The sequence below is a fragment of the Penicillium vulpinum genome (genome assembly GCF_028829585.1).
Source record: "Penicillium vulpinum strain IBT 29486 chromosome Unknown utg000001l_segment0_segment0, whole genome shotgun sequence".
NCBI lineage: Eukaryota > Fungi > Ascomycota > Eurotiomycetes > Eurotiales > Aspergillaceae > Penicillium > Penicillium vulpinum.
The window spans coordinates 3,637,375-3,654,094 of NW_026643241.1; the positions used below are offsets into that span (position 1 = coordinate 3,637,375).

The 16,720-nt window shown below is 47.7% G+C and overlaps 6 protein-coding genes across 6 annotated transcripts; 2 read left to right on the plus strand and 4 right to left on the minus strand.

Moving 5' to 3' along the window:
- Positions 1-240: 240 nt before the first annotated feature.
- N7479_001313 (DUF1295 domain protein) lies at positions 241-1,340 on the plus strand (the record flags this gene model as incomplete). The annotated part of the gene is made up of 2 exons (XM_057249010.1): positions 241-944; positions 1,013-1,340. The coding sequence occupies 2 exons, from the start codon at positions 241-243 to the stop codon at positions 1,338-1,340; spliced, it is 1,032 nt and encodes a 343-aa protein (XP_057113442.1).
- A 491-nt stretch (positions 1,341-1,831) lies between these two features.
- N7479_001314 (uncharacterized protein) lies at positions 1,832-4,778 on the minus strand (the record flags this gene model as incomplete). The annotated part of the gene is made up of 3 exons (XM_057249011.1): positions 1,832-2,128; positions 2,232-3,669; positions 3,700-4,778. 3 exons carry the CDS (start codon positions 4,776-4,778, stop codon positions 1,832-1,834), a joined length of 2,814 nt encoding a protein of 937 aa, XP_057113443.1.
- Positions 4,779-5,891: 1,113 nt separating this feature from the next.
- N7479_001315 (S8 family peptidase) lies at positions 5,892-8,847 on the minus strand (the record flags this gene model as incomplete). Its single annotated transcript, XM_057249012.1, has 4 exons — positions 5,892-5,942; positions 6,361-6,690; positions 6,740-8,566; positions 8,626-8,847. Coding segments are annotated over 4 exons (2,430 nt in total), but the record flags the coding sequence as incomplete, so codon positions are not given.
- A 457-nt stretch (positions 8,848-9,304) lies between these two features.
- N7479_001316 (D-isomer specific 2-hydroxyacid dehydrogenase family protein) lies at positions 9,305-10,570 on the minus strand (the record flags this gene model as incomplete). Its single annotated transcript, XM_057249013.1, has 4 exons — positions 9,305-9,888; positions 9,968-10,251; positions 10,301-10,367; positions 10,423-10,570. 4 exons carry the CDS (start codon positions 10,568-10,570, stop codon positions 9,305-9,307), a joined length of 1,083 nt encoding a protein of 360 aa, XP_057113445.1.
- Positions 10,571-11,890: 1,320 nt separating this feature from the next.
- N7479_001317 (GNAT family N-acetyltransferase) lies at positions 11,891-12,640 on the plus strand (the record flags this gene model as incomplete). Its single annotated transcript, XM_057249014.1, has 2 exons — positions 11,891-12,278; positions 12,411-12,640. 2 exons carry the CDS (start codon positions 11,891-11,893, stop codon positions 12,638-12,640), a joined length of 618 nt encoding a protein of 205 aa, XP_057113446.1.
- Positions 12,641-13,471: 831 nt separating this feature from the next.
- Positions 13,472-15,297, minus strand: N7479_001318 (uncharacterized protein; the record flags this gene model as incomplete). The annotated part of the gene is made up of 3 exons (XM_057249015.1): positions 13,472-14,483; positions 14,534-14,931; positions 14,998-15,297. 3 exons carry the CDS (start codon positions 15,295-15,297, stop codon positions 13,472-13,474), a joined length of 1,710 nt encoding a protein of 569 aa, XP_057113447.1.
- Between the last annotated feature and the right edge of the window lie 1,423 nt (positions 15,298-16,720).

The window sequence follows — 16,720 nt, forward strand, 5'->3', positions numbered from 1 at the left end:
ACTACCTTTCGCATATTATACCCATAGTGCATGGTACCATTTATTTTCAAATAGTCAATGCCATTATCTTTAATTCAATGATAATAGGCAAAACCAGCTGGTGACCTTATGATCCACGGATGCTCGCTTCAACGTTACATAATCTTGACATCAACACCTGGGCACCAAACGAGCTATAAAACAACCAATTCACAATTGGTATGTAGCCTGGCTCTTCAAAAATCCAGATAATATGCCAAAATGGCATTTCTCATACCCCCCTCAGCTCTAGAGCACCAGGCCTCTAGCTCTCTTCACTCTCCGCCGCTCAAAACCCAGATTACACCCGGCGATGTGGGAATCCTAAGATCAACTCTCCTACCCTCATTCGGCCTATACTCGTCCCTCTCGCTAGCAACATACATTGCAGCTGAAGCAACAAACCGGGTCGAACTCAAAGACTGGCTCTGGCCCACCGCCCAAGTCCTCAATGCCTGGTGGACCGCCATCGGGCAACCGATGTGCAAACACGACATCTCATTCAGAGCAGCTTATGAATCTTTAACATGGACCGAAAAGGTTCTTCTAAACTGCGTTACGATCTGGGGCACGAGACTCTTTGCCCGGGTCGCATGCCGGTCGTTGAACCGCCGGACCGATGATTCGCGGTACAGCGTAGTCAAAAAACAGCCGGGTTTTTGGAAAAGTGCATTTTTCAAGATATTTTTACCGGAAGCTCTTGTGTTGAGTGTGATCTCTTTGCCGTTCACAGTTCCGTTTACTACAAGTGAAGCTACGCTTCCAATGGGTGATGATGTAATGGATATTGTGCGGGCGCTTGGCGTTGCGCTTTTCGGAGCTGGATTTGCCCTGGAGGCTATGGCAGATACACAGCTTGAACTGCATCGACAGGAACGGACCGATTTGTGTAGACATGGTGTTTGGGATTTGGTGCGGCATCCAAAGTAAGTTTGCTGTCGAGATAATATAAATCACCCTTCGCCCTACATAACATATGCTAATGGTTGTCTAGTTACCTCGGGGACACTGTGGTTCATTTTTCATTTGCTGTGCTTAACATGGCTGGCCCATTCAATCCAGTTATAATACTGGGGCCTATGGCGAACTACCTCTTCCTGCGGTTTGTGGGTGGTGATAAGCAAACCGAGGCTAGCCAGGAAGAGCGCTATAAGTCTGACGATCCACATAATTATGGACAGCTGCGACAGTGGCAGAGGGAGAAGAATAGTATCTGGCCTGGTTTGCAGGACTTGGTGAATCCATGGGCACTGGCTGTTGCTGGTTGCGGGTTTATCGCTGTGGTAATTGAGGAGGGGTTAAGAGGTGCTTATGATATGTAATAAGAGTAGGGAGTCGAGTGTTTGCCAGACCGGCGAGTCTTCCTAGTTCGCCAAAACTAAATAAAAAAGTATAGTAATTCAAACATGCCAAAGTGGCTGAATTTCCAGGTCTATCCTACCAAGTATTTTGGGAGGGATTTGATGGTGTTCTTCAAATCCCTGTGTTCTTTTTTCTTATTTTTACTATGTCTCGAAATGCAATATTGAACTACTAGGTGAATACAAGTATGACAGTATATAGACGCCAGTGCGCCATCGTGTACAGACTGCCGTAGGGGTATATCAGCCGGAAATACAGAAAAATCTATATTATAGCTTTTTGTAAGCCTAGAAGGCAATTATATAGTTGAGCCCAATGCTCATTATGAAATACACGCTCTTTACATCCTTTTACTCTGTACCAGTAAGCGTTTGCTATTAGTTCACACCAGTCTTTCTTGTTCTACATATAATGCTTTAGAATAGTTTTTATTCTTTGTTTATCTAGTTGATTAGGGAGACGAGGTATACACAAGGTTAATACAGAATTCTCCCCATTCCTCCCCGGTCGCAGACGAACAGATTTCCTCTGCAATCGCATCCTCAATGCGCTCGCTATACCGCTGTTGATATTGGATCTTTACTTGCTCAAGGTGTCGTGGTTCCCAGTGGAGTCGTACGAGTCGCGAGATCAGGAGCGTGGAGCGCTCTTTGTCAGATTTCGATTCGTGGAGGGCCTGGTGGAGGAGAAGGGCGTCGCGCATGCTTCGGTTGATGGCGCCGTTGAGGATGTGGGCTAATGGTTCACCCTGTTGTAGAAAGATATTAGTACGAGAGTTTCAAGCAAGAGAGAGCGAACAAAATAAGATAGACGAGTAGCAATAATTTTTCGAAAGATGCAAGTAGACTTACTACTAGGTTCCGCGACTTCGCAATCATCCTTCGAACAAAATTATGCCCGTAGGTATCCTCGTAAGCACGCAGCACCTCACGGAGATGCGAATCGCTCCGCAAAATGATAATATTAATCATAGCCGTCTCCCCACCCTCGCGAGAGACAAGCGCCTGATGCAAATCTGACACATCCTGCGTAATAAGCCTTGGATCAAGCGGCTCGCGATCTTCCTGTCTTCTCCCCTCCAGCGCCAGCAGAACCGCGACGCGGAACTTATCTGCCTTAAGCTCCGACCGTATACATCTCTCCAAACTGTTATCGTACCTTGTGTCCCGGAAGCAGGACTTGATTTCACCGATGGCAGCGTTCGAGCGACCGATCAAAGATTCGATCAGCAGTTCCCGGTATGACGTCTCGGCTTGGTAGTAGCAGTTAGCCCAGTACGCCTCTGATTCCCAGCGACCGAGCGCGGTCGCGTAGGCAACTTTGCCGAAGTTGGAGCTGCCTAGTTTTAGCCGGAGGTGTTTGGCGAGGTTGATGCCCTTTCCTTGCAATCGGACACGGGCTTTGTATTCCAGGCGGAGGAGGAGAATCTCGTCGCTGGTCAGTCTGGGGAGGACCTTGATGATGGTTTTGCTGTCGACATTGCGGGTATGGTTGAGTGCGGATTGCATGGCTTTGGCGTCGGCGCCGGCGTCATAGAGGAGATGTTTGTCTGAGGAAGGAACTACTAGTTCTATATCTGCTTCGGCTTTTGCCCTTTGAGCTGCTAGCTTCGCAGCCTCGGGACCCTCGTGAAAAATCGATTCCCCAGACCTCCTTAGTTCCCCCATTTCGCTTTCTCTCGATTCATCGGAATCAGGGTCACCTGAAGAGGACGCTCTAGAACTTCCGGCAAAGTAAGCATTTTGCTGGAAATATTCAGAGTACAAAATTTTCTTCTCATATGGAGGTCGCTCCAAACAAGGATCCACCTGGATCTCATTCTCGACGAGCCATTGGTAAACCTTTTCGGAGCTGTCGCGAATCCTCTGATCACTCTCGTGTCCATTATAATCCGCCCAAGGGAGTGCCCGCAACGAAAAAGAGTGAATATGTTTGGAAATGTGGTTGAGAAGCACATCTTTATCAACTTGAAACCCTTCTTCTGCCCAATTGCACAGTGGGCATTGTCGAATTTCGCTTGGTGGGGTCTTCTTAGACAATTTAACCAGAACAGGGATCTGGTCTGGGGTAATTGTTGCTGTATGAATGGACTTCACGTGCTGCTCAAAGGCCATCCTGTCATTGAACTGAAGCCCATTGCCACATGCAAAGCAGACCCAGTATGTCATGCTGCTGTGCCCATTTAACATGTGCTGGCGCCAAGCTTCCTTGGTACTGAAAAGAGCATCAGGTTGATTGCACCCGGCCAAAATGCAGGTATAAGGACTCAAATCGTCTGCAATATGCTTTCTATTCTCATATTAGCTTTTATGCTCTTACATCCGTGTCAAAGAATCCCACCTCCATCTATTTGTGTCCGCCGTCTTTACAGGGAGTGCTTCGCAGCAACATGGACAGCGAAAGAAATGTGCATCCTTCTCAATTTGAGGGGGCCGAGGATAATCCAGATCAACCGCCGTCGTGGATATTAATGAGGACGCAACAGATGCAGCAGCTTTTTCCGGTTGTAAATTGAAGCTATCGGACACGTTAGACGCACTGGTTCCCGTGACGATCGAGTTATTGGCACGTTTTAGCCCCAACCCTGAGAGATTCAAGCCCGACTCTTCTGTGATATCGTCTCCTTCTGCACCTACAACTTTCTTGTATCGCTTGTGGGTTTCATGTCGGTCATCCTTAGCATCGAGGCCCCTGGAATGCTGTTGTGCGTACAAAAATCGATTTCGACGCTTCAAATTACAGAGTACAAGTCGTAATTGTACCTCGCTCAATCTTGTTGAGTCACGTTCTAGGGGATGAGACTTTGATTGGGTGAGTAGCATTGCGATGAGATGGCCCTTTAACTCCTCGTGCTCTTTTTCATCAAATCGCTGGTCCGCCTTTTGCAACCTTGAGCGCCGCCCGGAGCGACGAATGGCAACACCAATACGGCCAAGTTGATCTAGTATTGACTCGATATTATGCATTGACTCTCTTATGAGGTTTCCCGATGGAACTTTGCGATCATAGGCGTCTGTCGACTCTTCACCAGAGCTGGAATCGTCGGACCATGGAGAAAATGGTCGGGGTTGGCCTTCATCATAAGATGAAATAGAGTCTTCATCGTGATAACTGTCCAAAGGCTCATGCTGCATCTGTATGCAGTATTCATCAACCATGCTACCGATTAACTCCAATAAATTAATGACGACATCACGAGCTTCGGGTCTCGAGGCTAATCTGGATTCCAAGCTAGCTCGTCCTCGGGCACAGGCTCCAGTACTCGAAATCCACAGATTCAGATCAGCAAGGCGGTTCTCAGCCCACTCATTTCCCTTCAGTGTTGAAACTTCAACGCACCGTGCGAAGCGTTCGACGCAGACCTGTGAAGCTTCTGATATGGAAATAACCTCTTCCATGGCTTTGAATGTAGCTGAGGCCTTTTCGGCTCGCTCTATGCAACGAGGAAGCTATGGTCTCTCGGCCAAAGAGGGGCTGACAGGTGGGGTCGTATACCACCAAGCAATGCTTTTCTCCCAAGAAGTGTCATTCGAAAGAAGAAAGCCAAGGAAGAAGACGTGGGGTTCTTTTAGTTACATATGATAATCAACAGCTTTAGAATATCATAGGAGGATGAATGATCACAGACATATTCATGTTGGTAATCTCTAGCCTTACTACTTCGAGAACGCCACACGTCAGCTAGACACCCCCACCTGGCCCTCCACCTGGGGTTTGTTCTAGGAAAATAGAATTCTTGTCTTCAAATTATTTGCATCTTCCCAACTTTTTCGGTCCCATAATCAACGTCCACAAAAATGGCGCAGCAGCCTACGTATATCCTTTCGCCCAACTTTCACTTCAAGCCCGGAACCGGACCTATCGCGTTAGGAAATATTATCTCCGACCCTCTTCGACCCCACCGAGCCCTGACGACTGTTGATACGGAAACACTACAGGAAAACTACCCACGAGTAGAAAAATTCACAGACTACGAGTGGAGAATCACTCGAGGAGATAACCGTGATGTCTCGATAAGTTTATGGGCGGAATTCCTGCAGACGGTGTCAGGAAAGATCTCAGGTGGCCGCAGTAGTGATGTGCAGTCAAACTATACAATGGAATCGTTGGAGACAATGTACTTTGTTGATGATCCTCCGCTGGAGGAGATTCAAGAGCGTCTAAAGGTTCCTCGGGTACAAGCTGTCACTAGGGCTACGAGAATACCCGGATTCAGGACGCCTGTTTACATGGTTACCGGTGTTATGATTGCGAAGGGATTCACCGCCGACATGGAGAAAAAGAAGAGTCGCAACAAAGGGATTGACTTTAGCGGCAACGCTCCTTCGCCGATTGGACAGGTTGGTGCTGGTGTTAATCTGACGACATCTACCAGTTTCGAGGAGGCAGATAAGTGGCGGGCAGGGGAGGAATTTGTTTTTGCATATCAACTTCTAAAAATAGAAGTCAAGGGCTGGAAGGGGCATAGGGTTGAATATGATGAATACAAACACAGGGCCGCCTATCTAAGCAACGATGATGAAGAGGAGTTTGATGAGGATTTGGATGACGTGGGGGAGCTTCTAATTAGTCCAGCTACAGCAGAGACTTTGCAAGGGGATGATAGTGTTGGAGCTATGAGTGTGTCAGAGTTTGGAATAGGGAACTCTCAAGTTCGCTGTGTTTCGTCAGCTCAGATTTAGCTTTGACTATTATATACAACCAATTGGCTCAAAGCCCATCCAATGCGCCTCCTATCTTAGCCCATCGTGCATCCTCAGACTTGCCTACCAAATCCCATATCGTCAGATACATATACCCTGGTTTGAGTGTGCTTGATGACAATATTCTGAAGATTTCATGCATTCCTCGGCGTGTCCATGCGCGGCTTTTGGTATTATAGAACGGTTTTTCGGGAGGGTGAGAGCTTATATATCCCAAGATACATCCCGCTATACCAGCCGCTATGGCCGTCGCAATAGATGTTCCAGATTTATATACCTCCTCATCGGAATTGGCCCATGCAGATAGAACATCTACACCAAGTGTGCCGAAGACCGCGGCTTCATTCTCGTGTTTAGGTGGGTTGAAATACTCAAAGTCGCCATATGCATTGGTCCCACGGATTGAGATAACAGAATCATGTCTGGCCGGGAACATCTCCCTGTCGTTCGCTCCGTCGTTAGACGCTGCAGCGAAGAAAAGGATTGAGTCTCTCCTTCTGTATAGCGCTTCACGGATAGCATCACTAATGCATGACTGCTCGTCTGAAAAACCAAATGACATGGAAATTATGTCAACTTCCCATTCGCTAGTTGCCCAAAGAATTGCCTAAACAGGTCAGCATAACGATATTTGTTAACTCCTGGTAAGCACGAACCTTTGCAACATTCTCGCTGGATTTCAAGAGCTCACTCGGTTTTTTGGCAATTCGTGCGACATAAATGTCTGCTTCGGGTGCACAATTCTGGATGAGGGACACTAAATGGGTGCCATGTCCATGGCAATCTTCGGGTTCGTCAGACCCATCCACCCAATCTTTCCAGCCTCGAAGGCGACTCTGAACACCGGGAGAAAAGAAGAAAGGAGCATTATTGTCATATCCAGTGTCCAAAACTGCGATACGTACTCGCCGCGAATTTTCACCCAATCCAACTGCTGTTGCAACTTGAGCCAGCTCACGATTGAAACCTCTTAGGCGTGAAAGCCATTTGCTGGCATCTTTCTCACTCCGAGTACGGCTCTTCTTAGGACTCGAAATTTTGCGCGAATCAGAATCTTCCGGTATCATATTCAGATTTTGTATTGTTGAGACTTCAGCAGGCATATCTAGCGGATTGATTTTTGTATACCCCTCAATCCATTTTGTGCCCTGGAGCAGATCTTCAAGCGGAAACACAACCTTGTCGTACAAAATGTTCCTCCGCTGATTGAGACGTCGCTTCTCTGCATGACTGGAGGATTCTTCGATGTCAAATTCCTGATCAAATGTGCCAGGCTCCAGGCAATGGCGAGCCGCACTCATATAGTCAGGGTAGTCAAAGTTCCTCCAGAGCCTCTCATCTCTCGTGCAGTCAACGGCTTCCAGCAGCTCGCCATTCAACCTGGCGGCCAATGGTTGCGAGCGCTGCTCATCCTTGCAAAGTGGACGCCCGATGCCGATCTCGACCAGCATAATACCTAGGGCTCTGATTATTGGATAGTAATGGACAATTCCATCGATCCTGTTATATTCGTAGGACTGTGGATCTTTGTCATTAAATTGCACCGCTAGATAAGGCTTCCAGGTAAAAAGTTTGGCCTGATCCCTAGCAGCAGTCTTTTCCTTGATAAAATGGATGGTCTCGCTTGTCCATTGTGTCTTCATCCATTCTGAATCGTAATACTGCCAGACAGAGTAGGCTATAATATAGGCCAGCACAAGTTTCATACGAGCTGTCAGTCGACAGTTGCTCGTAAGAATCTTCGCTAATGATATTCCCGGGGCATGATCGATTCTTTGCTTAAGAGGCTCGATGCAATGCTGGAGTCCCTCCTTCTGAATGGCGACGCAAAGGCGCCCATTTGCTGCCTGGCCAATCAACGTACAAAATTGACCTTGTTCGAGTCGCCGCATTGGTTTTGAAGACAGACGATTTGCCAAATCATCTTCATCGTGTGCACTGTTTATGTCCACAAACCGGGCGTGTTTTTGGTTGCCGGTAAGAATGCTGTTTGACACGAGTAGCTCCACATCCTGCCAGTGGTCGAGATGGTTATCATCCCAAAAAGGAGTCGAGGAAAAAAGCATTTCAAACTGCGCCAAGGTGTTACTGCTCGATTGGGGGGAAGGTGGCCGCAGCAAGAGAGACACCAGATGTTCTCTCTGCATTTGCTCTCTCAATCCATTCCTTTGACATGTACAGTACATTTGCTCGCGCAGCGTGCGATAGGTCAACTCGTTGGCATACCGGGACAATTTTGGTCGAGTGGCTCTTTTTGTGAAAGTCGTATCGTCTCGTTCGTCGCGTTTAGCTGACCTGCGATCGGACCTGGTGAATTTCTGAATATGAGCAATGACTTCTTCAGCAACGCGAGAGTTTCCCGTAAGCCGTCCAATTCCTCGCTGTATCTTCGTTTGCGCGTGTTCATAGGATGTTGTGCCTGGCAACGACTCCCATATGGCTTCAAGGAGCGGGTAGCCATTTCTAGGTACTTCGTGGGGCCACTAGATTGAACACATTTAGTCTTTGTTTAGCAAAATCCTGGCTTTCTATTATAACTAACATTGCATATGGCCTCCACATCGCGCAGTAACTTGGATATTCGTAATCGTAGTCGCTTCTCTTGGTCCAGGCCGACCCTGTCGATGTAGTCGGCGACTATGTAGAGCTCGCCTCCAAGACGCCCGCACACCGGTAGTTTCAACTTCGCACCTAGTGAACATGCGATGGTGGCTACCTGGGATATGGCGGCGCGTGCAAAGTCTATCGGATCCTCAGTAGCCATTCTCAGCACATCGCGAAGCCGCTCTGGTCATTGGGAAGTTCCTTGGGTAGTGTTGAGACTAGCGAGGAACGCGGGGTAGACTCTCAGCTGAAAACTGCTGAGCCACCTATGCTAAAAATGCCGAATTACAACATTGAATTACTAGGATACAGGGTATCATCACAGATTGTTTAAATAGAGGGTTTCGTCATATTTGGTGGGATAAAGTTCTATATATTCATTGATGACCATACCTTGCTTTGTACCTTGGATTCTGTCATCAAACAATACTGCTGTCAAAATGAATTATGGCGCACTGGTTTCTACTATGTACGGGGGGGGGGGGGGGGGGGGGGTACTTTGGATTATTTGACTTATGATCCTCAACCTCTGATGTCACACAGTACATTCGGGGGCTGTCTAGCTGGGGCATTGATACAACAAATAAATGCCTACAAAGTATATACATGCAAAAAGGCTAATACCCTTTGCCTCGTACATAAGCATTGATTAATGGCTCACCCCGAGCAATGCGTCCCAAGTTTAGCACGAGAATATCGAGAGAGCGCGGGAAGTACTCCATCCCAAGACCACTGACATGTGGACTGATCTGAACATTGGAGGCATCCCACAGAGGATCATCCTTAGGAAGAGGTTCAGGATCAGTAACATCAAGGGCAGCACCACCCAAGACTCCAGAATTCAATGCATCGCCCAACGCCTTCTGATCGATAACCTTGCCTCGCGAGATATTGGTCACGTAAGGCTTGCTCGCGTGATGATGACAGTTGTCGGATAGAATGGCGAATTCCTCTGCGCCGAGAAGACGGGTTGTTTCTGGGGTCAGTGGAAGTGAGATCACCAGATGATCGAGCCCTGTAGCCAAGAAAGAGCGGATGGATTCCCGGTCTGTTCCGTGGTGCCACGAGGCCGGAATTGAGCCGTCTGGGTCTCCAGTCCCAGGCACGATGTAGCCTTGGTCATGCCGGGATTCAGGTGTTGGGCGTGGATTAGCCGTGTATGCGTGGACAGTCATGCCTAATGCGTGCGAGACGCGGGCAACTGTCGGTTGTTAGCGGAGGCTTTTACTTTGGTGAAATTTGTAGCTCGATGTTGTCGAGCAATCATGGGTAAAACGTACTTTGGCGCCCGATACTTCCATATCCTAGAATACCTACCTTCTTGCCCACTTGATCATGCAGACCTTGCGTGTACGCATTTTTATCTCCCCATATGTGCGATTTCTGTGACTCATAGGTATGGACATATTTCCGGGAAGATACTAGCCAGTTCATCACTGTCCATTCTGCAATTGGAGGACCGTGGATACCCGAGCTTGTAGTGATGGGGATATCGCTTTCTCGCAAAATTGGATGTTTCAAAAGATGATCCACACCAGCAGAGAAGGTATGAATCAGTTTAAGGCTATAATACTGGTTAATGAACAGTAAAATTGATTGGGGTGGAGGTTTACTTTTTCGAGTCCTTGAGCTCTGGAAGATCCGTGAAAGTCACAAGGACGGTAGCACGTTGATATAATTCTATGCGAGATTTTAGTTTCTATCATATGAAACTTTGAAGATGATAGTAACTTACCAGATGGCAAAGGAATACCTTGCTGAGACTGGTAAATAGTGACCTCGGCATTGGAGAATTTGTGCCGGATAACATCGCTCAGCTCTGCTGGCATTGCGCGGTAGAAAACGACCAGCACATGCTCTGATGATAACGGTGCATCACCCATAATTGCGTTAAAATAGGTTCAAAGATGAGTGCTGTCCCCAAGGATATTTGGAGATTTTAAGAAGTGTCACAGGGCGGAGGCAACGGTTTTCTTATCGAACTTCCCCGCCTCGGTGGCTTAGAAAGGCAGTTCGACATCGCAACGGGTAATGATTGTTTGTGAACCGATCGGATATCTCTCATTGGAACTGCTCGCCATTTTTGGGGAGATGGTGGTGGTTTATGCGCAATGGCGTGGTATGGCGACACTTTGCTTAGATATGGTCTCAGAACGCTTCAAGGTAATACCAGTGTGGGACAAGATATTGTAATTAAAGGATATCTAGTGCAAGAGATCGCATCATCGATGATACAAAAATACTGTGAGATGATTATTATCAACATTGAGCCTAAAACCTCGGCTTGTGCTCCATAGATGTCCCGCCTATGCCGAGCCAGCCACCTGCCGGAAGCGAGTGTGAACAACGCGAATAGACGAATGTCAATCATTGACCAGCTGTCCTATTTCGTGATCTGGATGCACAACAAGAGTCTTCACTGTTGAGTGCGTGTATCGGAACATAAAATCTGAGAGACGACCAATAGTACCGATAGCAAAACGCAGAAACCCAATGACCCACGCGTTCGTCGCTCGGTATTTCCACCTTCGCGCAATGCCGCATTTAAGGGTCCTGCCGGGTGTGTGCAGACGCGATGGCTTATTCCGAGCCTATGAGCCTGAGGCAACAGACAGAACAGCTGCATGGTTTTTATTTTCGCGCTTCCCACGAACTGGACTGCCCCAGGCCAATTCTGCTTAAAACTTACAAGTAGATGAAATATCGACGACTACCTCTTTACGGCGGATAGACGAGCCGTTGGATTTGCGCTAAGAACAGTATGTTGTACAGCACCCAAATACTTCGTGTCAACTTTAAAACCTTTTTCAACTCCTATGTCTAGGTATAATTTGAGAGTACTAACTGCAAGGATGTGGAGATTGTCTAATATCTGCGGTCGAAAGACTTGCTGTAAGGGGCGAACCAGGCCTTTATGACGAACTTGACAGGGTGGCATATTATTCCCACTTCCATGCAATATACACAGTCAGACCATTGCCTTTAGCACGGCGGCGAGTCATATGAGTTTATTGCTTATAGAACTAACTCTTCTGGTAGAAAACCACCTAAGAGCCTTCTCCACCCCCCACTCGGCACCACAACCAAGATCCCCCCATTCGAAACTCCATCCAAAAGTCCAATTCAATACACAAACTTTCCCATTAGACATTGTACATTCTCATCGCATTGTTGCGCACAAATTGCAAATACAACCACCTATAATGTCGTTGGAAGTCTACCCCGCGTCCCCCGCCGACGCGCCCGAACTCACACAACTCTTCTACGCCACCTTCCGTAGCGGCCTCGACACAACCATGTTTCCCAACACGCCAGATGTCACGGAATGGTGGGAGAATGCTTTTAGCGCCGATATTACGCGCTCAATTGCACGCGAGACCAACGATTTGTTCTTGAAGGTGGCGGAAGGGTCGGAAAGTGGCCCCGTTGTCGCATTCGCGAAATGGAAGCGTCCCGTGTCGGCTGCAGATCGCGATCGACACGAAGAACAGATCGTGTGGCCTGCTAGCAGTGATAAGGAGCTTTGCGATCGGTTTTTCGTTGATATGGAGGCGCGGCATGAGAAGTGGATGGGAGAGAGACCTCATTATTGTAAGTTTTCTTCATTTCCTCCTCTTTATTTTTTGCTCTTTATTCCTGCCTGAATCCTCTGGGGTTTGCTTTATGTTTTTTTTTCCTCGAACAAACATGAATGGGAAAGTCAGCACTAACCATGATGCATAGATCTGGATATGCTGGGTGTTCACCCTTCCTACCAAGGCAAGGGACTGGGCTCGAAGCTCCTGAAATGGGGTCTCACGCGCGCAGATGCTGAAGGTGTGGAGGTTTATCTATCTGCATCTCCGGCTGGGAGACCCTTGTATGCGAAATATGGGTTCAAGGAAGTTGATACCTTTTCGCCGTACCCCAACTATGTGCAGGTGGGAATGATACGCTCGCCCAATGCTCAATAGAAATAGAGCCACTGAATAAAATTCAATACAAAGTATTCCGACCATGTGAGGTCAAAACCAGCGCACCACTCTCATAAAGTTCCCTCTGAACCAACTCCTGAGGAAACTCATAATTTTCAAACCCCACATTTGAGCTCTTTCTGACAATTCGCCCCGTTTGCTCGGAGGGGAAATCCCCTTGTGGCACATGAATTGAAGTAGATGATCACCGGTGCATCACTTTGCTGATCGCAAACATGACATTATCTCAGTGGATACCATTATGGACAAGATTGAAAGTGTAGATAACCGGTGCCTGCCTTAAATTGCCCAAAAAAGCTATCATTATGCATCTACCGCCAGTGTTTATTCATCAGATGGTCTGCGAGTGTCTCTGCATATCTTTCGAAACAAAACTTGGCGATCTGACCGGCCTTCACCACGCATCCGAGATAGCGAGCAAGATTCTCGTGAGGATATTTAATTAAGATTTGGCACATTCGTGCTTCTTGAACCAGACATCAACTAGGTACGTTACATGTTAAGAACCCTTTGCTGAAAAGTAGTCGATTCCATCATGGAAGGTGACATGTATGTAGAAATAAATGCTGAACCGTCATCCAAGCTCCGCCGCCCCGTCATGCTATGAAATTTTATTGTGGGATTTAGGTCTTGTGAGGCCATTAGGAATGAACATGATGGTTTGATTGAAATTTGCTAAGTAAGAAAGACTTGAAGACTTAGACCAATAACGATCAAGTGCTATGGAATTTACATTAAGGACCGCAATAAAATTGCGGGAAGAGAACAACCTGAATATGTACGAAGTGTATGTGCAACATGGTTGATCGTCTACGCCGCTGCTCTACCTTGGGTTTCAAGGGGGAGCGCCAACCACGCAATAGCCATGATAATCCACACCGCACCGCAGAACCAAACTGGACCTCCACCTGAAACTGCAGTGCTATCAAAAGTGGTAATGATGTGCGCGATCAAGCCAAACACTCCCCAAAAGAAACCCATGACGCCCAGGCTGTACCCACGCACCGTAGTCGGCACTACCTCAACGGTATAAAGCATCAGTGTAGCCACACCAGCAAAGCGAAGGAAGTTGATAATGCACTCAAAAGCCAGCGCAGAATTGCGAGACCGGGCCACAGTAGCGAGAAGCATGAACAGCCCAGTTAAAACAGCAATTCCAGCTCCCGTGCGCTTCCGCCCCAGGCCCTTCACTTCCACTAAGACTGCCGCCACGAGAGGGCCCGGAATAGCGCAGAGTGCAATATACAGGTACCGGCTGTAAAGGTTGGACCTCGAGACTGTTGCCGCGCTGACTTGGACTACACCGTGCGCCGCGAGATAATTATCAATATAAGTTTGGTGAAGCACAAAAGTCAAACCCATCACGCTCCACAGCAGGACAAGACACACGGAGCCATAAATATTGAGCGACGAAACAAGGCCTTGTGAGCGAGATTTTGTGCGCAGTTCAGCTTCGGAGCCGTCGATTGTAGAATCAATCCGTGCAAATGATGCTTCGGTAAGCCATGTCTGGCGCTTGTTGTAGAGTGCAATGTCCTTGACGAGTTGGGTTGCTTCTGCGTCGCGGCGTCGTGAGAGGAGAAACTTTGGTGTTTCGTGCAGGTTCAATGCAAAACGACACAAATACAGGAAGAGAGTCATACACCCGAAGGTCCACCATACATAGCGCCAGCCTTTGTTGCTGACGTAGTGGCAGGATGAGGCGCTGCTAGATGAGGAGATGGCGCTACTTGAATGGCCGAGAGCGCGTTTCTGGCTCATTGATTGAGAGGTGCTCACTTCATCAGGGCCGGTGCCACATGTGTATAGAGCGATGAAAGCCCTACATGTTGATTAGTGATGTTTCCAATGAATGGTTTGGATCTTGCTTACCATCCCACTGCCGCAGCAACCAATTGTCCCAGTCCCCAGAACACGCCTTGCAGGGCCACCAAGTACTGATGGGAAGCAGGCAGCGATTCCAGAAGAATCATGGCGTCGACAGCTTGGTTACCAGCAGCAGCAAATCCGACAACGCATCCGACAACACACAACCCTGTGAACGAAGGCATGCCCGCGCCAACTAAGCCGCCCATTCCCATTAGCACGATTGTGCTAGTGAACATCCACTTCCGACCCAGTGTATCAGACATCATGGGCCAAGCTGTGCCACCGACAGTGAGGCCGACAAACAAGCTGATAAAAAGATAATCCGTGTTATCACCAGGGAAGAAGAACTGAGCTTCATTTGCAGCTGATGGGGCAATAACTAGGAAAGACATGACCCAGAACTATTCTCGAACAAACTTAATCAGTACCAAAACCGGATTTTCTCTGTACAACACATAAGAACTTACGCTATCAAGAAACCAGCCAACGCCTGTCATCAAAAACAACATCCATTGATACAGCCCCATGCCCATGTCTAGCAGCGCCTTATTCAACAGCTGGGCCTTGGCCGCGAAGACAGCATCGCTTCCAGCATGGATCTTGGGGGTTTCGATTGCAAGCCCGAAGAGGCTTTTGTGCTGCTTGTCTGGCACTTCACTGGTCTTGGATGGCCCTGCCTTTTCGACATCATTCACTAGGGTAGATGCAAATGCGCTCTGTGCCTCGAAGTTCCTAGCCGGTCTGATGTGATCATCATCGCTCGACATTGCGGGCTAAAGTGGGTATGATAAACTTCAAACGGACTCAATCGTGTTAAATGTGAACGACGGTATTCAACACCAGGAAAATGTCACCACCGGGTCAGCCGTTGCTTATTTATTGAGAATGTACCACGTATTGTCGCAGGAATTTGTGCACAGTGGGAAGCAAGCTACGTAGATAAGCAAAAGCCCCACCCGAGAGTATGAAGGTAGACCCATAGCATGACTAGGATCTACGCTGCCTAGGGTGGACGAGTGTGGGCGACTTATCCACAGTCTCCTCAGACCCCGCTCTGTAGACAGGGAAGTTAGTACAGCAAGCGGGGGTTTACAGTCCTCTGGTACGCTCATGATACATATCGGAGTTAGCTAGAAGAGGATATACAGGATTAGACGATCGGATTAGGCAAGCCGAAGAGCATCGAGTAACATTTGCAGGGGCAGCTACATACACTAACGTCCTGGGAATGAATAACGAGCAAACTATTACGAATGGAAAGCTTTCATTCAACCAGTCGATAAGGCTTCCATAGCTTGCATGGCTTTCTCCGAGGACATATTCTCCTCGGAACGCGACACGTAAGTTTGTGGGTACTGATAGGGACTGGGGTGATGGCCTCGAGGGATAATATCAAGCCGTCATGGCAGCCATTGGCTGAAATAGGCTCCACAGAGCGGGATCGAGGCGTTATGGAGACTTAGCTCGAGATCGAGTCATGCAATTGTGTTTCGTATGGTAGACATGGTGATTGATAGACATTGGCTCAAGGTCCCACCAACGGGTGTTGCAGGATATACATATGTAGACACTGGCGTGATTTTTTCGAATGGAAGTTAAAGGGTAGGGCAGGTAGCTGTGAATGAGTGAAGCTGCTAAATCCGAGACTCGGGGAAGATTTCTGGATCGGGGATCGCGCGGAAATTTCAAAGGCCAACAAGGGAAAGTTGGGGAAATACGGACTAATATTCTCATGGAACAACTACAGAGCACTAAAGAGCACTTCCTGTCAACATATATATCTCTCAAACGTATGGCTGCATTTCTGTGATAGGTTCCAAGTGCAGACGGACATTAAATTAAACAGATTGCTTTTTGTAGAGAATGTAAAGTAGGAAAGTACCCATGTGTTGAATTGAGCCAGTGACCGAGAGAGAGAGGATCAATCAGGGGAGGAGCAGATGTCCTATTCTGCCTTGGAGATGAGGCTATCTCAACGTTTTGGCGTAGCTAGGAGGCAATAAAATGTGACGATGAATCATTTTGGTTGCAGATAACCTTTCCCTTTGTTCTATTGCGCATATGACCCCTTCACGTCTGAAGAAAGCAGCAATAAGCCTGTTATGCAGTTTGTATTCGAGAGAAAGGAAAACCTTTTTGCTAACAATTTCAGAGTGTTCAACATCACGATCCTTGCCATCCACACATAGG